The sequence below is a fragment of the Coffea arabica genome, chromosome 5e, assembly GCF_036785885.1.
Source record: "Coffea arabica cultivar ET-39 chromosome 5e, Coffea Arabica ET-39 HiFi, whole genome shotgun sequence".
Classification (NCBI taxonomy): Eukaryota; Viridiplantae; Streptophyta; class Magnoliopsida; order Gentianales; family Rubiaceae; genus Coffea; species Coffea arabica.
In genome coordinates, this window is record NC_092318.1 from 39492465 (window position 1) to 39519043 (window position 26579).

At 35.7% G+C, this 26579-nt stretch overlaps 1 protein-coding gene across 1 annotated transcript; it reads left to right on the forward strand.

Moving 5' to 3' along the window:
• The first annotated feature begins 14084 nt into the window (after positions 1 to 14084).
• LOC140004373 (cysteine-rich receptor-like protein kinase 34) lies at positions 14085 to 14517 on the forward strand. Its single transcript, XM_072049679.1, has 2 exons — positions 14085 to 14099; positions 14185 to 14517. Exons 1-2 carry the CDS (start codon positions 14085 to 14087, stop codon positions 14515 to 14517), a joined length of 348 nt encoding a protein of 115 aa, XP_071905780.1.
• The last annotated feature ends 12062 nt before the right edge of the window (positions 14518 to 26579 follow it).

Sequence of the window (26579 nt, forward strand, 5' to 3'; positions counted from 1 at the left end):
TTGTATTTATCTACATAATTCTCCTGTAATTTTATGTAAGATGGTCTAGTCATTGTTTGAATTAATGTTTAAATAAAGGTAAGGGATAATTTCAGAAACCTCCCCTAAGGTTTTCTCCGATCACCCAACTTTCAGAAATCATACTTACCACCCTTAGAATGACAACTTTCATCACATTGTCAGCCCTTTTGCATAAGAATTGTATTTGAAAATTGTTCATAGGAGAGAGACTATTTTTCTGTTCCATTTTTGCCCTGTTGGAAGATGAGTTTTGAATTTACAATATGAAAATAAAAACAAAGCTATATTGTGATATTATTTTAGAAGCTAAAGGGGTGTAAGTGCAATAAGAACAAGAAGCTTCTTAGCATCGATACTGTAGAGGACCGTTGGGCAGGACCATTCCAACCTTCTGGTGCTTAAGATGTATAAAGTAGCTTGGAAACAAGATAACAATATCATTCACCATCGATTTTCTTTGGGCAAATTGCAGCAACTGATGCATCAATCTAATACTGATTGCTATCTACATTTTTATTGAGATTACAAAATCAATTTGATGAAGTCCAAGTACAACATGCAATGCTATAATTGTTTACCAACTGTTTTAGCCTTCATAGTCATAGGCAATTCAAAGTAGAAAGCTGAGGAAGTTGAACCTGTTTTGTGTGGTACTTGTGACAATCCAATCAGATGTGCATTTCCATGGTCACATGTTTAGCTAAGTCTAAGCCAAACTAAGATTCCAAAAAGTGTGCTACTATTCATATTTGTTCGTACAACTAATGCATCAACGTGTCTTTCCAAGCAACTAGTGCATCAATGCGTTGCTATATATTATAAGATTATACTAGTGCATCAATGCATTGCTATGTATTATAAGATTAGTATATGGCAATGCATATTCCACCAGATGAAATGCATAAAAAAATACAACAATTAATAAGTCTTCTTATCATACATTTTGATGACACGGAGTACTTGTACTACTTCAAAAACGAAGAGTAAGGACTGCAGGGAGCCTTTAGCCTCGTTAAAACCACTTGGAAAAGCCCTGATATAACAAAAATGGCACTCAAATTGTGGGCCAAAGATGATAGGAATCATGTTCTTTCAATTTTGAATTAATATAGCTTCAATTTTTATTTTTATTTTTGCAGCATTTTCCTGCACAAGAAATACTTAATAATAGGGGGTAGCATGGTAATTTCTCCACTACTGATTAGGACAGCATGTCACTTCATTCTACCTAGGGTTGTAAGTGTGATTTCTCAAAATCAAGGGGTGCTAAATCTCAGGGGAGGTTTCTGAAATTTACCCTAAAGTTTAATACTGGTATTTCAAATAAATATATTTAGAGGTTATTTTTCCGTCAAATGTTCACTTTATATGAAACCATAGAAAGTTTATATGGATATTTGTAAATATTAATAGAGTCATGTGACAATGAATGAATCCACGGGCCATGTATCATTTACCCTTTGAACTATATTTAGAGAACTCTTTCTTAAAACCGGTGTTGAACTGCAATATAGAGATTCAATTTGGGTCAATTTTTTTTTTCTTTTAAAATTTGGGTCGAACTTATTCTTTGGAGCATTAGTAGAATTACAATTATCCTCCACAATGACGTTGTTTTGATGTTGTTAGCATCCTCAAATTTACACTCCCGTCAAAATCCTTTAATGACGTATCGAAGTTTTAGTTACAGACTAGTCGTCCGATGGCTCATGTCCAGGCAACTAGCAAAGTGGTTACTCCTGTATCAACTAAGGCATGAACCCTGGATATTTTACAGCCCAAGATATATCTTACTAATGCAGCAGGCAACATTGTAAATAAATAAGTTAGAAAATTAACTGGCCATCAAACTTGATTTGAAAAGCAGTGGCGGACATAAAATTGGCTGTCAATTGTGGCGAAATGGCTGGATATTTCTTTCCATGTAGGGGTCCATTTGTATAAAGGCGACAAGAGAAACAATTTGATAGACTTTACATGATTTTTCAAGCGTATCTAAAGAACTCTTTCTTAAAAATAGGATTAATCTAATCTACACCATCAGCATAAAGATTTTTTTTTTTTTTTTATCTAGGTGCATGCTATATTTGTTAAAAATGAATTTAAAATTTGAATAAAATTTACGTGTCATGCATCTTATTAGTGTGAAATGGATTTACACTGACAATGTTTAGAAAGAATAATCCAAAGTTAAAACCCAGTAGTGTTGAACGATTCTACTACCAAATAGAGATTGAATTTGGGACGATTAGAGCACTAGCTTTTAGCTTGGTCTCCATTAATCTGTCACAATGACATTCTTCAATATTGTCAGCATCCTCGAATTTTCCACGCCCGTCAAAATCCATAAACGACGTAGAGAGAATTCTGGTTACGGACCATTCAGCTGATGGTTCCCGTCCAGGCACTTCGTTGACCGACTTGCTAAAATAAAGTCTTCCTAGACTACACTTTTTCCTGGCCTGTACTTTTGGGGAAATCGAGTAATTTCCCATTCAAAAATACAATTAGTGATTAAATCGATTCAATAATTCCTAGGAAAGATCATCGAAACAATCTCCTTAGACAGAATTACCATTCCAAATAAATTTCTAGGAAAGACTGGAGGGGTCACAAGCGGTCCCACTTAAAACCCAATCTTCTAGACAGAATTTACGTGCACGGTATATTATCACAACTAGACCCGTGTATACATAAATATTACGTACACACGAATAAGAAAATACACCCAAATGAATCGTATAAAACACTACAAATAAACCCGACAAATATAGACAAATATATTGAATACTATACTACAATAAAAAAGAAACTAATAAATAAATGCGGAACAAATAAAAAAGATAAGGAAAGAACGCACTCGAAAAATTGATAACGGAGTTTGGCCAATTTTGCCTAATCTCCGAACACCGCTCAAGCGACCCGCTTTTATAAATTTTGGGAGAAGAAAAATTATAAAACAATTACAAAATCCTTTTTGGGTAATTCTTTTGTTTTTGGTACTTGGAGTAATTGAATTGATTTGGCCCAAGCTCTCAACTCTATCGATGTGGGATATAAATTGATGCCACAAATTCAACAATTGTGACTTGAAAAAGTCTACAATTTAGGATTTGAATTCAACAAATTTTCACCTTGGCATAATTTCTAGTCCCATCCAAAAAATACAAATCTTCTCACAAACAAAAATAACAAATGGTCCTTGCGGTGCCTTCAAATTTGCGCCGCCAACTCAAATGTGCAGGATGTTCACCAAGTTTAAACAATGTTCAAACTTGGCTCTTGTAACCACCTTAGTCAGCATATATGCAGGATTCTCTGTAGTCCGAATCTTCTGGAAAAAAATCTCCTCTTCTTCGAGAATTTCCCGCACAAAGTGATAGCGAACATCAATATGCTTCGTTCTTGCATGAAAGACCTGGTTTTTCGCTAAGTGAATAGCACTCTGACTGTCACAAAATACGTCAATGTGTTTTTAACCAACTCCCAAGTCTTCAAGCAATCCTTGAAGCCAAATTGCCTCCTTCACAGCTTCTATAATCGCCATATACTCTGCCTCCATTGTAGACAAAGCCATTGTTGACTGCAAAGTAGACTTCCAACTAACTGGTGCCTTAGCAAACGTGAACAAGTAGCCAGTTGTAGAACGTCGCTTATCCAAATCACTTGCATAGTCAGAATCGCAATATCCAACTACATATTGACCAAGTGATTTATCCTGTTCAAATACTAATCCAACATCTACGGTATTTTGGATATACCGTAGGATCCATTTCACAGCTTGCCAATGACCCTTGCCCGGATCATGCATAAACCTGCTTATCACATCAACTGCCTGTGAAATGTCGGGTCTCGTACACACCATTGCATACATCAAACTACCAACTGCATTAGCATACGGGACTTTCGCCATGTATGCTCGCTTTTCATCCGTTTTTGGAGATAATAGGCTACTAAGTTTCAAATGAGGAGCAAGCGGAGTACTTACAGGTTTTAAATCTTCATTCATGCCAAAACGTTGTAGTACTTTCTTCAAATATTGCTTATGTGTCAGACAAAGCTTGCCTCTCGTTCTATCCCTGCTTATCTCCATGCCGAGAATCTTCTTGGCTTCTCCCAAATCCTTCATCTCGAACTCTTTATTCAACTGAGCTTTCAATTTGTCAATTTCAACTTGGCTCTTTGATGCTATTAGCATATCATCAACGTACAAGAGTAAGTAGACGTAGGACTCATCTCGTAACTTGCGCAAATACACACAGTGATCGTATTTGCTTCTTGTGTACTTTTGGCCCATCATGAACTGGTCAAATCGTTTGTACCATTGTCTCGGTGATTGTTTCAATCCGTACAACGATTTGCTCAGTTTACAAACCTAATTTTCTTTACCAGCAACTTTGAATCCATCTGACTGAACCATATAGATTTCCTCCTTCAAGTCACCGTGAAGGAACGCGGTCTTCACATCAAGTTGAGCTAGCTCCAAATTCAACTGTGCTACCAAGGCCAATAAAATTCTAATAGAGGAATGTTTAACAACTGGAGAAAATACGTCATTATAATCAACTCCCTCCTTCTGAGCGTAGTCTTTAACCACCAATCTTGCCTTGTAACGAATATCATTCTTGTCAGAAAATCTTTCTTTCTTTGCAAATATCCATTTGCATCCAATTGCTTTCTTGCCCTTCAGTAGTTGTGTCAACTTTCACGTCTTGTTCTTCTGAAGAGATTGCATCTCTTCTTCCATAGCATCTTTCCATCTATCATTTCCTGTACTTCAAACTGCTTCAGAAAATGTGGATGGAATATCATCAATAACTGGAAATGCATAGGCCACCATGTCAACAAAACGAGCAGGTTTATGAATTTCTCGTCTTGCCCTATTGATGGCAATTGACTCTTGCTGCTATTGAGGTCCTTGGGTTGAAATCTCTTCCTCATCTGACTCCTCTTCTGCCATGGGAGAGTCACTGATAGTGTTGTTTGCTGGACTCACCATTATTTGCTCAAACTCTACCTGTTTCGGCGTACACTCCACCTGTTGCAGAGTACCACTGGTCCCATCTTGTGTTACCTTATTCAACATGACAGATTCGTCAAAGGTAACATCCCTGCTGATAATGGTCTTCTTTGCTTCTAGACACTACAACCGGTATGCCTTAACTCCAGTATTAAGGCCCATAAAGAGAGCCTTCTTTGCGCGTGGATCCAATTTTGATTCGTTTACATGATAATATGCAGTAGAACCAAAAATACGTAAAAAATCATAATCTATTGCAGGTTTTTCAGACCATACCTCTAATGGAGTCTTGCCACCGATTGCAGATGATGGCAAGCGATTGACGAGATGTTGAGCGTATGTCACAGCTTTAGCCCAAAACTTTCTGCCTAACCCAACATTAGACAGCATGCAACGTACTTTCTCCACTATTGTCTTGTTCATACACTCCGACACCCCATTCTGCAGCTGTGTTCTTCTAACTGTGAAGTGTCGAACTATGCCACACTCTTGGCATATCTTCTGGAAGGGATCACTCTTGTATTCTCCACCGTTGTCTGTTCGGAGAATCTTGATCTTTCTTCCCGTCTAGTTTTCAATCTGAGCTTTCTATTTAAGAAAAATCCCTAGCACTTCATCTTTGTTCTTCATAGTAAACACCCAAACTTTTTTGGAAAAATCATCAATAAAAGTGACAAAATAATACCTGTCACCAAGGGATGGAGTCTTGGCAGGTCCCCACACATCTGAGTGCAAATAATCCAAAATACCCTTGGTATTATGGATACCAGTGCCAAATTTTACTCTTCTTTGTTTTTCCAGAACACAATGCTCACAAAATTCTAATTTGTAAACTTTCGTACCTTTCAATAATCCTTGTTTGGTAAGATTTTGCAAGGATTTTTCACCAGTATATCCCAATCGCATGTGCCACAACTTTGTTGCCTCCGCATCCTTCTTGCTACTGGAAGATGTTGCTGCTGCTGCTGTCCCAACAACTGTACTACCTTGGTAGTAATACAAATTATTTTTTCTCACACCTTTCAACATCACAAGTGCTCCCGAAGTTACTTTAATAATTCCATCTCGCATTTTCACTTCTAAGCCTTTTGACTCCAAGAGTCCCAAGGAGATGAGATTCCTCTTCAAATTCGGCACGTACCGAACATCTTTCAAGATTCTAGTGGATCCATCATGATTACGCAACTTGATTGAACCTATCCCAACTGTTTTACATGGATTGTCATTTCCCATGTACACAACTCCACCATCAAGTTCTTCAAATTCAAAGAACCACTCCCGCATGGGAGACATATAGTAGGTGCAAGCTGAATCCAAAATCTACTCATTTGAATGGGATGTCAAAGGTGATACAGCCAAAGAGAAATCTGATTCCGCATCACTTTTGCACTCTGCAACATTTACGTCTTGCGGAGCTTTCCCTTTCTTCTTCAACTTTGGACAATCTTTCTTCCAGTGCGCTTTCTCACAACAGAAAGCACACTCATCTTTGGCAACTCTGCTTTTTGATTTGGACATTCCTCTTCTCCCCTTTGATTGGCTTTGTTGACGACCTCTTGCCACTAACGTTTCATCTGCTATAGTTACTTTATTTTTCTTTTTATCATGCTTTCTCAATTCATGACTATACAAAGCAGAACATACAGCATCTAAAGACACATTTTCCTTCCCATGAAGTAACGTAGTTTCCAAATGTTCAGATTCATCAGGAAGGAACGACAACAACATCAAAGCCAAATCTTCATTTTCAAAATTTACATCTAAATTTAACAGGTCTGCTACTAACTGATTAAATATAGTGATGTGTTCATTCATAGTAGTACCTGGTTGGTAATCGAATCGGAACAATCTTTTCTTCATTAGGAGTTTATTCTGATCACTCTTCTTTAGAAATTTCTCCTCCAATGTCCTCCACAATTTCCATGCAGAAGTCTCGTTCTTGAAAGCATACTTTTGCACTCTGGACAAACACGATCGAATAATTCCGCATGCCAACCGATTTATAGTACTCCACTCCTTCTCTTCTATGTCATCTGGTTTCTTTTCTTCAATGGCAATGTCAAGACCCTGTTGGAAAAGGGAATCCATGACCTCGCCTTGCCACATGCCGAAATGGCCAGTACCGTCAAATGTCTCCACTGCCACCTTCATACTTGACATTGGAATCCTCGACCATGTGGACGAGGAAGCCGATGCCGCAGATATAATTCTTGACGTGGAATTGTCAGATGTCATTACAGACTCAAATGATAGTATTCAATATAACAAACTACAAACAAACCAAAGGACGAACCTTCGGCTCTGATACCACTTGTTGGGGAAATCGGGTAATTTCCCACTCAAAAATACAATTAGTGATTAAACCGATTCAATAATTTCCAAGAAAGATCGTCGAAACAATCTCCTTAGACAGAATTACCGTTCCAAATAAATTCCCAAGAAAAGCTGGAGGGGTCACAAGCGGCCCCACTTAAAACCCAATCTCTTAGACAGAATTTACGTGCATGGTGTATTATCACAACTAGACCCGTGTATACATAAATATTACGTACACACGAATAAAAAAATACACCCAAATGAATCGTATAAAACACTACAAATAAACCCAACAAATATAGACAAATATATTGAATACTATACTACAATAGAAAAGAAACTAACAAATAAATGCGGAACAAATAAAAGAGATAAGGAAAGAACGCACCCGAAAAATTGATAACGGAGTTTGGCCAATTTTGCCTAATCTCCGAGCACCGCTCAAGCGACCCGCTTTTTATAAATTTTGGGAGAAGAAAAATTACAAAACAATTACAAAATCCTTTTTGGGTAATTCTTTTGTTTTTGGTACTTGGAGTAATTGAATTGATTTGACTCTCAAGCCCTTGCCCAAGCTCTCAACTCTATCGATGTGGGATATAAATTGATGCCACAAATTTAACAATTGTGACTTGAAAAAGTCCACAATTTAGGCTTTGAATTCAAGGCTTTGAATTCAACATGTACAATTTTCATGATCCCTCAACCAAAACTTTGGCTCCTATTTTACAACTGTAATTTGTGTATTTTTAGCCTTTTATTCTTTTGATCCCTGCCTGTGAAATGATATCCAGAAATTTGTTGTTCCACTTCCTATATTGCATGCTTTGTTTGCTTAGCTTTCATACCAGACTCACTAGCCCCGTTAATTTTCTTTCGTCTTACTGTGTAAATACTACATACGAACCTAACAGTATTTCCGGCAGGATTTACAGTAACAATCTGTATTCCGTGCTTGCCGCTCTATCTTCAAATGCATTTCAGACAGACACCAGTGGTTTCTACAATATCAGTGCTGGCAATGACCCTTCTAACACGGTCTATGGCCTCTTTCTCGAGGCGATGTCAGCACTGACGTTTGTGGACAATGCGTAGCAATAGCCGGCGTCAAAGTAATTGAGGAGTGCCCGTATCACGAGGATGCTATTGTTTGGTACGATGAGTGCTTCTTACGCTTTTCTAACCAGGCAATTTTCTCCAGGGTCGATGCCTACGTTGTTCTTTCTATGTATAATGTGCAAAATGTCACTGGACGGGACCAGGAGATGTTCGAAACAACGTTGGCAAACCTGGTGAATGACATTCCGGTTCAGGCTGCAAATAGAACCGAGGGGCAAAATGTTTGCTGTTCGAGAAGGCGACTATTCCACGGGTAACAAGAAATTGTATACCCTTGCGCAGTGCACACCAGATCTATCCGCTCTAGACTGCGAAACTTGTCTCAGCAATGCTATATCAGTGCTGCCCTCGTGTTGTAATGGCAGAGTGGGAGGTAGAGTGATGTTTCCAAGCTGTAAGGTAAGGTATGAGGTTTACCCCTTCTACGGTAGTGTATCCTCTGCACCACCGCTTCCGGCAAACTCTCCTGGGGGTCCTCCTCCTAGTTCCACTAAAGGTAAGTTCTGGAGCATTGTTATATATGGCATTCTTTTTTGGGCTTGTATGCAGGCTTACGATTTCTTGTTTGTATCAGATTCCGGGTCGAAAATGAAAAGAATTAAATCCACACACCCTTCATTTGAATCCATGCCTTCAAGCATTTATAATTGGAATTAATTGTATTGAAGTTTGTACAATATGTGGATATAAGATGAGAGGGTGTGGATTCAATCTCAAAATAAAATACATACCTAAAGGAGGCCACCACGTAACTTTATACAATAGTTGAATACATAATGTTAAGATTTCAGCATAATCACGTCGTACTGATCACATTCATCATGAATTGTCATTTTTATGGAAGAATTTTAAGTGGACTCATACTTCTTAGGCCAATAATTATGTACATACTTAGTCATTTAGCAACCATTAGGACAGTAATAAACTATTGCATGTATATTGAAATAGCAGTATGGGGGCCATTATAGAATCCCCTTAGGTATGATCGTTTGATGTACGAAAATGGGTTGGCCTTCTCTCCACTTTGTTTTCCTTTAGTAATTTATCCATTTATCTACTATATTATTTTGTTTTGATTAGTTGATCAGCATACATAAAGACAAAGTCCATTTGAGAAAGTATTTGCATTCAATTTGCAAGAAACATTTAAATAGCATAAAAGAGTTCAAGATCATGGAAAATTTTGTAATGATTAATCATAAAATAATTAATGAGGTATATTATGGACAATGTTGATTTAAAAATTTTTCAAATGAACTTATTATGGCGCAATGCAAAGAACAATCCATTTTAGTTTTCCCAAATTTAAACAAAGGCATTGAAGAAGATCGAGGATGCATTGTATGCATGTAAAAGATTTTACATTCTAGTGTAATATGTTTTTTTTTCGCTTGTTTGAAATCTAACATTAAAATAGGTAAATTAATTTACCCCTTCGTGGTTTAACGTTTTGCCTCACAATCTTGTGGTTTCAAATCACAATTTTACCTTATTCAGTTGTCTTTTTGTAAGGTGGAACGATTAAATTTTTCTTTGTTTTGTGATAGAACTTGTTGTCAAGATTAATAAAAATAATGTTTAAGGACGAATTTCATACTTTAGAGAATAAAATGTCCTAAATTAAAATTTAAGGACTAAAGTAGGTGGACATGTCTAGTTTAAAGATCCAAAATGAAAATTAATTGAGAAAAAATGTACAAAACAAAAATTAGCAATGAAATCAACCAAATACGGTATTTACCCACTTTCAAGTTCAGTTAACCATGAGAAAAAAAAGCAATCCACTTCACCAGAAAGCAGAAAGGGAGGGGGTAAAGTGATCATTTCGAAAGCATTAGGAGATTATGAGGTGAAGCACTAAATCATCAATTGTAGAAGTTAATTATTAAAATTCATAGTGATTAAATGTTTAATTACATTTATCTCACAATGGATCTTCTCTCCTATTTTCTATCCACCTTCTATTGTATTGCCATGTACTCTTCATGAACATTCTATTTTAATCATGCTTTCTTTTTGCCTTGAGGTCCAATGTCGACTAATAGCGTTAAAAAAAAATCAAAATATATCAACTAAAAACTAATATATGATCAAGAAACAAAAAATATAGTAGAAAATTCATTAAAAAATATGATTTTTAAATTAAATTTTGGCTTCTTAGTCTATTGCACTTTGTTTTTTGACATTGTTAGTGGTTGTTAAAATTCTAAGAGAAAAAAGAATTAAAATAAGATATTCATAAAAGATACATGGTAATATAACCTAAAGTGGGACAAGGAATGGAATAGGAAATGATACAAAATCTTTTGTGCATTTATCTCTCATGACATTTGGCATCTTAAAGTTTGACCCCATTACTAATCAATGCTGGTAAGCCTATGACAAGAAGTCCCTTCCCTTCGGCATTAGTTAATGTGCTTAAACTTGAATGGTCAACAGAAAGACTTGCTAAATGTCCAAAATACCCATCAATGTATAGCATTGTCCTTGTTAACGGACAACGGTCAACCTCTTCTCCTCCTCGTTCTGTTTAACAAACATTTGTCTTTACCCTTTACCTCACTATTCACTCGATGGCCTCCTGATTCCGAGCTCCATAAAGTAGGGAACATTACTTAACACAGCCAATCTTCCCATTGACGGGGTTTTAACCGTTTAGCACACAATTTTAGACTACCAAACTATGCCGTACATTAAAAGTTTTCAAAATCTACATTACCTTTCATTCTAGGGAAACAAAAAAAAAAAAAAAAATTGCCCAAATCTCCTCTACAACCAGTCTCATTACATATGTTCAAATTCCACAAACAAAATATCATATATGCATTTATATATGTATGTATGTAGCATTTATGTAAGCATATGAAGCAAAGGAAAGATAGAAAGGAGAAAATTACTTGGTGATGCCAGATCTCGAGGGAATTGAATAGGAGTAGGTACAATAAAATAAGGTGGTGGTTATGGTGGTTGTGGTGGCAGTGGTAATAAACCTCTGATTAGCCAAATGGGAATAGATATTCAGTTATATTTCATATTCGATTTTTTATTCCACTTTTTATTATATTAATATTTCTCTTTTGTAAACATAATCTTTACTTTTTTTTTTGTTTCCTTGTTGTCAAATAACTATTAATACAGTAAAAAAAATAAAATACAACAGTCTTTTCTCTGTATTTTGATTTTTTGAGGTTTGTTGAATTTTGTATATTACTTTGTTAATAGTTATTAGAACTTAATAAAGAAAAAAAAATTAAAGTATAATATTTATGAAAGATAAATAGTGATACAATAAAAAAAAATGGGATAGAATGAAATAGGAAGTGGGATCGAATATTCATAGTCCCGGAAATGGAGTATGTAGGAACAAGGGTGCTAGTGGAAGTGGTAGTTCTTATTTACAAGTTTGAATGGGTTTTGCTCTGATTGTCATCATGAGTCAGGCATATCTTGGAGATGATAGGTTGTTTATAGGATTTCTTACAAATTGCCACCAACACAGACCCAAATGTGAGTCTTAACAGCCTCAATTAAAAGGGCGGCCATTATTTGGTCCAAACACAAAGCTAAGTTTTGTAAATTGTTGAAACCTTAGGGGAGTTTAATTGTGTTAATCCATAACAAAAATAGTTAGGATTAAAAATTGACTATCAACTTTTGTTTTATTTACCGTCAACATTAGGGGTGGCAATCGAGTCAGATTCGGTTTGGCGGGTTAGGTTGAGACTCGAGTATAATAGATAACCTGTTGATCCAAACACGACCCACCAATCCAAAACGGGTCTAGATACCTGACTTAAATCTGAAAATTTCGGGTTGGTGGATCAACCCGAATGATCTAAAATATAATTTTAATTTACTAATTTACCATTGTAGTCTTAACAGAACTATCGGGTTTGATCCGATTCTGATCTGAACCCACGAAATCCAACACAAACCCATTAATTTCGTATTAGATTTGTATCGTATTTTTAGGTAGTGTTGAAAATTGCCACTCCTTGTCAACATGAAGCGTACCAGATGCGGTTAAAAAAAAACATGTTTAGAGAATATTAAATTTTTTTTCCAAATACTGTGTTTTTGGCTTAGCTTTGCGAATATGCAATACGCTGTCTCAGAGTGACACTAACCCGAAGTTCAACAAACTTGATTTCCTACAAGCTGACTTTTGGTGCTCAACAAACTTCTGTTCATCCAGGCAAAGGGCGAAGCCTCCTACGAGCAGCTTTTCCGATTGCTGTCCCACTAGTCATTGTTGCAGTTATGCTATTTATGATGGCTTTTGTTTTCCTGAAAAGAAGATTGAGGAAGAGATATGTTGATGGGGCACTGGCAACAAGAGGAAATTTTTATTCATAGCAATTACAGGACATCTTAAAGGTTTTTGAGCTAACATTAAATCGAGTATATTTGCTTATTACAGGTGTAGATGGAGTTGCTGATAACTTTAATTTTAGTTACTTCATCCTCTAAAGTATCAAATTTGTCACACATCAGGATAATAACTAAATGAATTGTCAAAACTAACGATAATAGGTAAGTGATGATCAAAGTAGAGCAAAATATTTCATTCATTTCAATAATTTCATTACTGATTATACTGAAGTGGGATAAATTGAAACCTTTAGGGTGAAGTGTCCACAATAGAATTTTAAAAACTAAATTGAGAGTGTGTTTATAGTTTAAGAACCAAGAGTGTAATTTACCTATTTGATTGTGCTTTCTGGAATTATTAATTTGGTAACTTTCATTGCTAACACAATATATTGTGTTTAAATTTGTGTAGATTCGGAAAATAAACGATCATTGAATTGGGCAAGACGTTACAATATCATTGGAGGTATAGCAAGAGGACTTCTTTATCTGCATGAGGATTCTCGCCTTAGAATTGTTCATCGTGATCTCAAAGCAGGCAATATATTATTGGATGGAAATATGAGCCCAAAGATAGCAGATTTTGGCATGGCAAGGATTTGTGGAGTTGATCAATCTGAAGGAAATACAAATAGAATTGCTGGGACATTGTAAGTTTTATGCCCATACTATATTTCTCGCATGATATGACGTTGTATCTTTCATAGAAAATTATGTACATCTCCATTCGATAGCCTCATTGGGATTGTCCTAGTACTAATTATAACAATCATTGAGCCTTGCAGTGGTTACATGGCTCCTGAATACACAAGGAGGGGCCAGTTCTCGGTAAAGTCAGATGTATTCAGTTTTGGGGTTGTAATTTTGGAAATTATCACCGGAAAAAAGAACAGCACCTTCTCCCAATCTGAAGATTCCGAAGACCTCGTAAGCTATGTAAGTGCGAATTGCAAAAACTTACTACAGTTTTTACTGTTGTTCTATGCTTTTGCACATTTGCAGTGGAGGATTTGAACTTGGCACCCCTAATGAAAATAGTTAGATGTCCAATACGAATCCTCACCATCATGACAGCACTAGGACTTATCATTTGCCATTTCTACATTGTTAAACATAGTAGAGTAGCTCAGAATTTACTTCATTTTTTTTAAGGCATTTTAACTAATATGACAGGCCATATAAAATGATGGAAAGGAAGGTTGTGTATGGTTAAACTTTGAATGTAGAGTATTTACTAATGCCTAATGGAAAGGTGCCATTACTTGTGACACCTATATGTTTGAGCAAATTGAAGTTTTTAGGTGTGAAATCCTTATGAGTGGAATTATTTCAAAAAGGTTTGGGAGCATTGGAGACGTGGCGAAGCTTTAGCTCTTTTGGATGCAAGCATTGGAGATTCTTATGCCCAAAATGAAGTCATTCGATGTGTCCAAGTTGGCTTACTGTGTGTTGAAGAAGATGTCAGTAGAAGACCTATAATGGCTTCCGTGGTCTACATGCTGAATAGTAATTCTGTTATCGTGCCAACTCCACATCGTCCAGCATTCTTCCGGAGCAATAGATCAGAGAGCAGGGTGGAAGAGGTGGGAGTTGATCAATCTAATACCGAAAGAATTTTAACTCAAAGTTCTGTAAATGAGGCATCAATTACTGAACTATATCCTAGATAAAGGAAAAAACAAAGGCAATACTAGAAGAAAACATCAAGTGCATCATCAGTACCACATTGTATTTCTGGTAGCATGACTCATTTACCAGGAAGGTATCTAAAGTTTCTCCACTAGTGTTGAAAATTAGCTTCTTCACTCTGATTGACTTCTCACACCTTAAGGGTCTGTTTGTTTGAACTGAAAATATTTTTCGGATTTTCTTGTGTTTGGCAGCAGAAGATGTTAGGAAAATATTTTCCAATGTAAAATGTTTTACGCTACAGGACGTAAAATGACTTATGGAGTAGGCATACGGAAGTTAATTTCAATCAAACTCATGAAGCTTATCAACCATTTCAGGGCTTACCTATTAAGATACTCGTAACAAATAACAAAAACCAATACCGAGACTATTGTTAAAAATCCATCCCTGTGCCTGCTACGAAAAACGCCATTGTTAGCCACCTTTCCCTCCTCCTCATCTTCGCCAATTCTACTCCTTTCCTCCCATGCCAGCATAAACAATGCATCCATGGAGATGTAGAAAATCTATCCCAAGAGTGGGTCTTGATAAGTTTTTGGGTGAGGGAAATCTAGAAAAGTGAAAGAGATAGAGTGGAGGAATACTTTTGTGCAGAAAAGTTTGTAACAGAATTCAAGAGCTACTTGTCCATATGATAGTTGATCAATTATAAGGTTTTAATTATTGAAGCAATTTTTATTGAGATATTATTAATTTGAATCTTCATTGGTACGATGTGTAATTGGTTTGAGAAATTATGAATTCCTGATTCTGGAGTTTGATAGATTTGGAGATTGGATGAATCTCTGGGTTGAGATTGTAAATCTAATGTACATGGGAAGGTGGTAGTTGAAGGGATTCTATTGAGGAATCTTCTTCTTGTAGGTTTTAGTTTTGTGGTACATTTTCTTAAAACTGCACCAAACATCTGAAAATGAAGGGAAAAAGAAAATTTTTTCAGGAAAATTATTTTCATTGAAAATGTTCTCCTTGGAAAAAAAATTTTATATTGAAGCAAACGGACCCTAAGGGTATAAGGATGTGCTTCAAAGAACAATGCAAGTTGTTGTTGCTCTTTAGATTTTTTTTTTTTTTTTAAAATAAACATGTCTTGAGGTTTTATCATTTGCACATAGAAAAACTAGGCTTCCTAGCTTAGTCTATCAATTATAACACTGCACCCGACGAGATTCTAGCCTAGGCTCTAAGTTTTAACTAATTCCCTAGTTCACTGCAAGTATAAAGGTCGTGGCTCGTATTACTAGGGAGTTAGGATTGATCCTATGAGAATTACTTTTAACTATTAAAGCTTTTAGCTCACTCTATTATTTAAACTAATCAAGAATTTCAACTAAGTAAAATAATCACAATGCTAAAACAATGCAAGGAAAATTAACAATTTGAAAAAACTCAACTAAACACAAATGTTTTAGGGTATAGAATCCATTAAATGTACCTAATTTTGGATGAAATAGTCAATTATCACTAATGCTCTTGTCTTGCTAAGGATGTATTTCACTCAAACCATTGAAATTCGCTCTTGCCAATGAACCGAATTTAACCAAATACTATAATTTCCCTAATCTTGTGGTGAAATCTAAAGTGAAGACTTAGGCTCTGTTTGATAGTCCAATTCAGCACTTAAAATTAATGTATTTAGATTTTAATATGTTTAGATGCGTTTGATAACCAAAAATTGAACATCTGAATTAATTAAGTGTCACTGAATTTTCTAGGTAAAATTTGCTTCCAAAAATAAGTGATAAACTATTCACTTAATACTAAATGTAATATATACTCAAATGTATTTTATTTAATAATTAACAATTTAATCAGTTAATGGTTTCAAATTTTAGATAATAATATGTATTTTTGTTATTAATTTTATGATTGTTTTCCTCTTGTATTTTATCAAATATTGCGTTAATTGGTAGATTTTACTTATTTTTGATAATTGGTGTTGATCGTAGGAATTTGAAACAAAAAGGGATTAAAGACGTGATTTGGTATTTAAAATAACTCTATGCACCTCCAGAAAATTTGGGATTTGGCTCGTGAGAATATTTCCAACTTTGAATCAAAGTCGTGAGGATTGGATTCAGTTGGCCGAATGGACAGTCATTCATTTGTAACAGGACACTAGTCCATTCTCTCTATAGGGACTAGAGGAGCAGTTTTAGGAGGAGTAGGAAACAGAACAATAGGACACATGATAGTTTCTTTATCTTTCTCGAAGCGAGAGACTAGTCAGGAGGTATCTTTTCTTTTTGGCAAGAAACAGACAGACGCTTCTTTCCTTTTCTTCTTATTTCGATACTTCATCGCATTCTTGAAGAATGGCTGCGGCAATAAGCTCAAATAAGCAGCAGCATGGAGAATTTCTGTATGAGTTCTGGGATAGGTTTAAGAAGCTATGTACAAGTTGTCCCCAGCACCAAATCAGTGAGCAGTGATTCAGTATTTCTATGCAGGCTTGCTTTATGCAGATAGAAGTCTTATAGATACTGTCAATGGAGGTGCCTTAGTGAATAAGACCCCTCGAGAAGTTTGAAAATTGATAGAAGGGATGGCAGAAAATTCTCAACAATTTGGCACAAGGGAAGATGTCCATATTCATCGAGTAAATGAGATAAATGTCTCATCAATTCAACAACAATTATCTGAATTAACTTCTATTGTTTGATAGTTGGCTGTAAGAAATTTGCAGCAGGCCAAAGCATGTGGTATTTGTAGGGAATATGACTTTGAATCTTCATGGAAAATTATCTACACTTCCATTTCATTGCCCCATTGGGGTCATCTTAGCACCGTTTATAACAATCATTGTGGCTTGCAGTAGTTACATGGCTCCTGAGTCCTGAATATATGAGACGGGGCAGTTTTCGATAAAGTAAGATGTATTCAGTTTTGGGGTTCTTATTTTAGAAATTGTGACAGGCAAGAAGAATAGTAGTTTCCAAAAATCTGAAGATTCTGAAGACCTCGTAAGCTATGTAAGTGCGAATTGAAGACCGCGGAAGCTATGTAAGACCTCTACTACTGTTTTTATTATTTTTCTGTGGTTTTGCACAATTGCAGTCAAGGATTTGAACTTGGCACCCCTAGTGGAAATATTTAGACGTCCAATGCGAATCTTCACCGTCATGATGCCATTAGGCCTTATCATTCGTCATTTGTTCGTAGTTACACACAGTAGAGTGGTTCAAAATTTTCGTAAAGACTAGTTTGCTTCCTTTTCTTTTTACAAGTCATTTTAACTAATTTGGCAGACCATATAAAAGGATGGATAGGAAGGTTGTGATTCTAAACCTTTTGTATGGTTAAACTTTGAATGTAGAGCATTTACTGATGTCTATTGGAAAGGTGGCATTACTTGTGACACGTATATGGTTGAGCAAATTGAAGTTTTTATGTGTGAACTCCTTATAAGTTGTATTATTTCAAAAAGGTTTGGAAGCATTGGAGACGTGGCGAACCTTTAGCTCTTCTGGATTCAAGTATTGGAGATTCTTTTGCCAAAAATGAAGTCATTCAATGTGTCCAATTAGGCTTACTATGTGTTGAAGAATATGTCAGTAAAAGGCCTACAATGGTTTCCGTGGTCAATATGCTCAATAGTAGCTCTGTTACCCTACCAACTCCACATCGTCCAGCAGTTTTCCGGAGCCATGGATCGGAAAGCATTGTGGAAGAGCTGGAAGTTGAGCAACCTAATACCGAAAGAATTTCAATTCCAAGCTCTGTAAATGAGGCATCAATTACTGAACCATACCCCAGATAGGGGAAGAAATAGGCCAATTCTGGTTGGGAATATTGAGTGCATCACCAGCACCACATTGTAGTGTTTGTTGCATGACTCGTTTACCAGGAAGGTATATTTCTCCACTAGTGTTGTAAATTAGCTTCTTCACACTTGAGGATTTAAGGAAGTGCTTGAAAGAAAAATGCAAGTTGTTGTTGCACTATAGATTTTTTTTTTCTTAAAAAAAATAGACATAGTTGGCTTTTATCACTTATATATAGCAAAGATGGCTTCCTAACTGAGTCTGTCAATTATTTTTTCGCTATTTGTTGTCTTCTTTATCATAGTATCAGAGCAAGAATTAATCATAGGGTCATTGTTTAAAATAATACTTTGGTATAAACTAAAACTAGAAACTGTGATGGGAATTATCTGAAATAGTGCGGGATAGTAGAAGTCTGCACCACGACTCAAATACCTAGAACAAACGTTTCCTCCTCAAGTACCAAATTATGCAAGCAATGATTCCTCCTCGACGCCAACCATGTTTTGAGTTTACAAGTCAAATGCCTACAAACAAGCAATGATTGCTCCTGCAAATTATGTTTTGTGGTCTCAAGTTTTTGAGCTGTATATTTTGGACAAAAACAACTTGGAATATACACTTGAAGTAGTAAAACTAAACATGTTTTGTATCAATTTACTCCACAACATCGGCAAAGCTTCTGCTATGAATTGGTTCTTCGATGAGGCTTTTACTTCACGCCAAATTTCAAAAGTCTAAAGATCCCATTTTGTGTAAGTATACAAATCATTTATCGAATATAAGGAGTATTAGATGTCGATTCCACAAGAAATATTGTCAACTACTGGTGTTATTCGAGCTTCTCTATTATTTAGATTATTACAAATAAAACAAATAGATCTACACTGCTAACATGCAACACAATTAGTAAAAATTGACATGCATAATTGACATGCAAATATGCTTAGTGTTATGGAATTACTATCTAATTATGCAAATGAAATAACCAATTGAATTCATTATTTTGGTTGGTTATAACGTAATTTCCAAATATATGTGATACATGCTTTCACTGATGTATTAACTGTACCTATAACTATCCCATTCCTATTAATGTGATATGAAACTAGTTATATATTCGTTAAATTCTATGAAATTACATGAAACAAACCATCAAAACCACAAAGATGTAACCTTATATTATTGGGCTAACTCCCTCGATTTAATACTTTCATGAACTAGTGTTAAATCACAATGGTATTAGGCTCATGAGTAAAAAGACTATGTCTCATATTGGTTCGAGAGACGAAGAAAGATCGGTTAATATGTAAGTAAGGATTCGAGACTTAATAGCTTAAATTTTGGATTAGAATTGAGTTCCTGACTTACACATTAGGTTTTTTGGTGGACTGTTTCGAGATGTTTCTCCTCTAACAAGTGGTATTAGAGTTTCAAGTTACGAGACTGGACTACTCATGGGTAAATGGATCCTTTTCGGAGTTGGACCGGTGAAAATTTTCTTCTTAGTGATGGACTGAAATGCTAAGGAGTTTAGTTGGTGTTGAACCAGGTGCGTCATGGGTTTGACAAGGGATTTAGTTGGTGTTAGACCAAAGAGCCAAGGGTTGACAGGGATCCAGAATCTAATTTAGATGTTGAAGAAGAGTGAGTCCATGATTTTGATAGCATAAATGCACGACTGTATTTCAACCTTTTGACCCTGAGAATACTTGAATGGGATTTCAATACTTTATACAAAATGTACATCTATGTATTAGTTTCAAAATGGTTTAAGAATCATTTCAATCCAAAGCTTGTAACATAGGTTATAGCCAAAATAACAGAAGGTGTGAAAACTGTTGAAATTTCCTTCTTTTAAACTTGATTGCATTTCATCTTTTGAATATATTGCACTTCATATTCACTTTAAATCATTTCAAACCATCAAGAATCATCCAAATATATTCTCACCTCACATCAATTAATGATTGAATCATTAAATCCAACAAAACGTGAAATTTTAATCACTTAAATTCATAGAAATGCAATTTTTCAGAGTTAAACCATAAAATGCAAACTTCACTAGAAATCTAATTAATTAACTATAAAACTAATTAAAACACACCAAAATTAAACTATAAATATACTAAAAATATACAAAATAAACACTTATCATTCTTATCACAATAATAATGAAGATAGTCTTGCTTAGTTTTTGCACTCTTCATAAAATGTTTATGCAGAATGTCTTCTTTTCTTGTGCACACGTATAAATATTTTCTCACATTATTTGATGAAATATTTTTAAGCAAATAGAGTATTTAAAAATAATTATTTTACCAATAAATAGTTGAAAAAACCATCAATTGGTAATGAGAGGCACAAATTAATTGGTAATGAGATTGGTTTTAAGAGAGTTGAAGGAAAATTATAAAAAAAAAAAAAGGCTTCAATGCCTAGCAACCATTTATATATGTAGGGTGCCTTTGTATCCAAGGAAAGTAAAAAATAGCTGTTGGGATTAGAGTTATCAATGGGGTTGGATCAACCTCAACTCAGACCGATCAATTCAATATAATTCGAATCAAGCCTTGCAGAACATTGGGCTGTAGGGCTAGGTTGAGGTTGGAGCTCAAAATAATGCATGATTAAATCGTGACCCGAGTTTGGATTTAAAGGGGCTCAACCCAATTAAAACCCGACTTGACCAATTAAGTACATAAACACATATTCTTTTATTCATAATGATGTATGTTATTTAATAATTATATATTATAATGTAAATAGTTTATGACTTATATATAATGATAAAATAAAATAAATATTACATGCATATTATTTTTAAAATTATGAATTAATTGTGAGTTTGGGCCAAACTTGAAATGGGCTGAAAACTCTTGCATCTTGATGAGCCATGTATGAGCTTTATAGATTGAGCCCAAAGACTGAGTCCCAGGGCCCTAAAGTTCTACTTTGTTTTTGTAAGCAAAACTTGAACCTTTCAAAATCCAACTCATAAGATCCAATAAACATCCTGAACAGTGACGGAAAAACACATGTATAATTTCGTTCCAGCCATCTAGTTGAAAAGCTTTCACTTGCCTTTAATTTGTCCAAGTACTTGTGGTGACAAGTGTTCAGTGGGCTTGTAGCAATCTTCACTAGCACGCTACAACCGCTAAAGTTGGCCTGCAGTCAAAACAGAGCTCTTAGAATTCCTAGTGTATTCATCTTTGGGGTTCAAATCATGAGGGGGAAGGGGTAGCAATAGCGACAAAGGAGGGAAGAGGGGAGAGTGATGGCGGGGCGAGTGAAAGAAGAAAAGGTGGTAGAATTTTTTTAAAATTTCTTTGTGTTTTTATAAGTTATATTTGAAATGTGTACTTTTGGAGATTGTTATTGTAGATTTTACAAACAAAAATAGTTTGTGAAAAAATAGACTAATCCAAATGAAGCCACAGTTTTAGTCATTGTATTTTTAACAAGATTTAATTTTTTTCTTATTAAATGACAAATGTGCCTCCACTGGCTAAAGAAAGATGGTGATTTCAAGGCTAAAGATTTTTTATTTTATTTTAATTAATTTGTAGAAAGTCAATTTACATATATACTTATAGGTAATTTGAAAACAATTCTCATTGCAAAAATTAAATGCCAGAAATAATGAATGACTGCAAGAGTACAAGTCCAACCAATTCGCAAGTGGGTTTTTAAATACTAAAAGTTTGTATTTCAATGAGTTGTAGGGTATAATATGTTCCTTGTATAGTATTATTGTACTTTTGGATATGTCCGTCGCTACTTCAGAAATTGGCGGACGCTGGACAGAAGTAACGAAGGCCAAAAAAAAAAAAAAGAATCCAAGGAAATGACCACATAGGATTAACAACAAAAATTTATGGTAGCTGTGGAAGGAAAAGAACAATCAACAATTGAATGGGAGAAGGAAAAGCTTTGCAGAAATAGTCCAGAAAGCACGGAATGAGTGGGAGGAATATGACAGAATTGTATTGCATAAAGTGAAGCTTGGAAGCAGAGAGAAAACAAAAGAAGTGGCTGAAAGGAGTAACCGGGAGATCCCAACAGACCAGGTTAAAATCTCAGTAACAGCTAAGCAAGATATGGCTGGGAGGAGAACGGCATTGTAGCAAAGAGAAGTAATGACATGGTGGATACTGCATGGGCACTAATAGAACAGGCTGTGAAGTTTGCGTGGATGGATCAAAGCACAGGAGCAGGGATGGAACAAGGTGCAAATGGTACTAGGCAATGAAGGCCTAAGAGCTAAAATTCAAAAGAATGATGGCAACGATGCGATACTGGGTACTGTGCAGGAATGGTTCAGTAGGATAGAATTTGTAAATAGTGAGAGTAGCAATAGCTAGTTATTATTTGGGATATGAATATTATTATTCTTTGCTTCTATTCATGATAATTTTTTTTTTTAAATCCTTTGATTTGTGTTATACTGAATGAATTCCTGGCTTCTGGTAAAACAACCAATTTCATCAGTGGGACAGCATTTTCAACTGAATGTAACATTTACTTATGGTAAAACAACCAATTTCATCACATTCCAGGTAAAGGAGGCCGGATTGGAGATTGGACTTCTCTGGTTTAGAACCGTTTGTAAATAAAAATTGCCCACAGTATACTTTCATGATGATTAATGTTCACTATTGAATTCTTGAACATTAGCAAAGGGCAAAAGTCGAATCATGAAAATACCTTATGGCCCTCATGTTGTGAATAAATCAACAGCTCCTTAAGCTTTACAGCATTCCGCAGAATAAATTTCACCAAAGTACTCTCCGTTGGCTTAGGAGAGCAGGAATATTCCAGTTTGACTACCTCGAGGAAAGATAGATATCCAGGCAACAATTGAATTTGATCGTAGTCACCAGCAGCTTGCCTCGAAAATCCCTGTTTAACAAAGTCAAACGAGGAAGACAATGAAAAGGACTACAGGTTAAACATCAAGGAACCACCAAAGCACATAAACGCAAAAGTTTATGAAGCCTGAAAAAAAAAAAAAAAAAAAACACAAAAAAAAGGAAAAGCTAATCTTTATTTTACCGCTGTAAATGTAAGTGATTCAAGACCTGGTGCCATTTTCGTGAAGTTTATCAGCGCTGCATCACACTGAATTGCAATGCTAGCTGAATACACTTTGAGGTGGGCAAGCTTATAAAAGAAATTAGGAGGACATCGTGGATTCGCATCAGCAAGCACCTTGAGGAGATAAGGCAATTAAGCTAGCATTAGCAGGGCTGAAAGGAGAACCAACTACTCGATACTTGAAATTAGTTTAGCTCAATAAGAGATTGTTCACAATAGGTTTGCTAGCTAACCAAGTTAAACTTGAATAGCATCAACTTTCAAGCTGGGGCTCATTAGAATTTATAGGTAAAAAATCCAACCTACTCAAGCTTGCCTCGGTAAAACCTCAGCGTGATAAATAAAAAATGAAAGCTCAAAAACAATTTCAAGCTTTTTAGAATAATCAAAGAAGTTTGAACAGTATGATGTTTGGTTTGATTAGGCTTATTTACAGCTGTAAGCATCAGTCAAGATACAACACAAGAAAAAGGCATAACGGTATTTTCTAGCAAGATCATGTACATCATGTAGCTAATCATTTATCAGAATGGCATGACATCTTCACTCATGAGTCGTGATAAATCGAAGGCTGAGCCTGTTGCTTGCATCTATATTCTTATCCAGAGTCTCAAATTGCGTGAATAATGAAAGACAACAGCAAGAGGTAATTGCAAACTTAAATTCTGAACAATTGTAAAGGAACAAAGTTGCTTAAATTAGGTGAGATTTAGAAACTGGCATAAAGGAGAATCTTTACCTGGATCAGATCAGTAGATAGTTCTAGGAATCTGATGAAAGCAGAGGACCGTGTCAAGATCATACAGGCTTGAAAACCTGTCTTGCTTCTTTGGTTAATATCATCATTCATGTCAGGTTTCCAATACTCCAGAGATGCATCAACAAGTTTTGATTGGCTAGAAAAATAGAAACTGGCAAATATATCAACACTACATTTGAATTTTGCACGGTTACTCCCACGAATCTCTATTTTGCAATCATTTGATCCATCATTTGCATGTTCAAAGATGCAGCCTGTCATCTCAAACCTAGCAAGCCTTGGCGCCTCTATTTTAAGCTTCTTCACATTCCTCCATTTGCAATCCGATGACAGAAACTCTTCAATGACAGGGAAGGTAAGAAATAGGGGGCTAGAAGGGTCATCATTCTGAAATTCAACATCATGGAAACCCAAGATACGAAGGTTTGAGTAAGATATATTCATCAGAATTTTGATCTTGCAGAGTTTGAGTTGTAATTTCATCAAAGAATTAGATGTGAAAAACCAACGAGGAAATACCAAGACCCCAGCATATGAACTAAGAAGCCTCTGGACATCAGCGCTTAGAGCAGCAGTGATCCAAGTTTCCATACGAAATGGATCATACACGTTTAGAAACAAAAGGTGACACTCTTTGATCGATGAATTCTTAGAAAGAGCAAGAACTCTGTCCACAAAGTTCATAAAATCTGTCTTTTTAGGCTGCTTCTGCCGTTTCCATTTCCTCCACCTGGGTGAGTATCGAAATCTCTTTCCATCATCAAACAAGACGCTAGTTCTAACAGCCTCCTCTGTTCGTAAACAGGATAGGATGTGACTCAAAATACTTTCAGGAAGTTCACTGATTCCATCCGCTTTACCCTTCAATAATTCCTTGCTTCGACTTCTTTTCTTGTCCATACCTCCAATTTTTCAACTTAGACCTGAAACTAGCTAAGATGACTTGGATTTTGAGTTAGAACTGAAATTGGTTGGTTGATTCCTTCAATCGTTGGAAGCTAGAATTCCATAGTTGTAAGTTGGTCGGGAAAACGGAAGGCTGCTTAGTTGCAATTGACACTGTTCTTGGCTTCAATAATAATTCAATGTATTTGGCAACAAGAAAAACCAAAACTGACATTTCACTGGTACTATGCTTAAACCGTACATAAGCATATTTTGGAACTCAAAAGGTAATCTGATGGAGTCTCAGAGAATGAGTATTGTGGCATTAATATAGAGAGATGCTACAGGATACGAGGTTCATGAACTACTTCCAAACATACACACAGGTTCCACTCCAATAATGGTTTATCATAAATGCTATCCATATTCATCCTCTTGAGAAGTGATAAATAACAAATGGTGTCCTTGGATCTTTCAAAAGATAGAATTGATTGCTTCTGTATGTAGCTTTACCAGTCCATACTGGAGGGGAAGTTCATGAATCTGTCACCAGGCCGACTATGGAACGGTGCAAATAAAGTAATTGAGATAGGAAAGGCATTTTCATGCTCTCATATGCAGGACTAGGAGATGTCAACTATTGATATTACGAATTCCTTTGACAAAAATTATGCATGGTTATCAAAATAGTAAGACACAAACCAGAATGATAGGGATGTTGCATAATTGCCCTTTGTGTGCAGCCATTCTATTGGATGTGTGTGGATCCTGGATAATTGAATGTATTAATCAATCTTGAAGTGACATAGGAAAAATAAGTACAGAAAGAATTTTAATCTAGTCAACTTTGAATCTTACAAAGAACTCACGGTTGATGTGCAAACACAGCCGTACAATCTCACACCTACGATATCTCCTCCAATGCAGACAATCTGAAGAAAAGAAACGAAACAGGCAGAAGACAGTGTGACCAATCCTTCTTTGCATTATGATATACTTCTGCAGGTAAGGACTTAAGTACGTTTATAATTCATAACAAGCGCTAATGCTCTTGTTATAGGGCTCGAGTTCAGGTCAATTATTTGCCTTCACATTACTCCATGATAACTTTATCATATAGCAATTGGTGTTATAACACGAGTCTTATTAACTGCTACATTCACATAAATGCAAACCCTGAAGCAATGTTATGGTATAGAACCAGATTACAGCAATGGTGACAGATTATTTGCAGCAGCAGTGAACTAGTTCTTAACAAGAAATTGAATGGAACAGGAAATTGAAGGAAAATAATGAACTCAGCTTCTCATTAATAACTTGGATAATCAATTACAGAAACAGAAACAACGGATTCAGAGTGAAGGGGAAAGAATGAAGGAAAAAACGTGAGAGGGAGAGGAGGGAGATTGGCAGAGCCAAATCTCCTTTTACAACCAATTGGAAAAAATGACAAAACTTAGCTATCACTAGGATCCTTTGAGCCTTTATGGCCATTTCCGGACTAACTAACTTCGAAACAGGCCAATAAGGT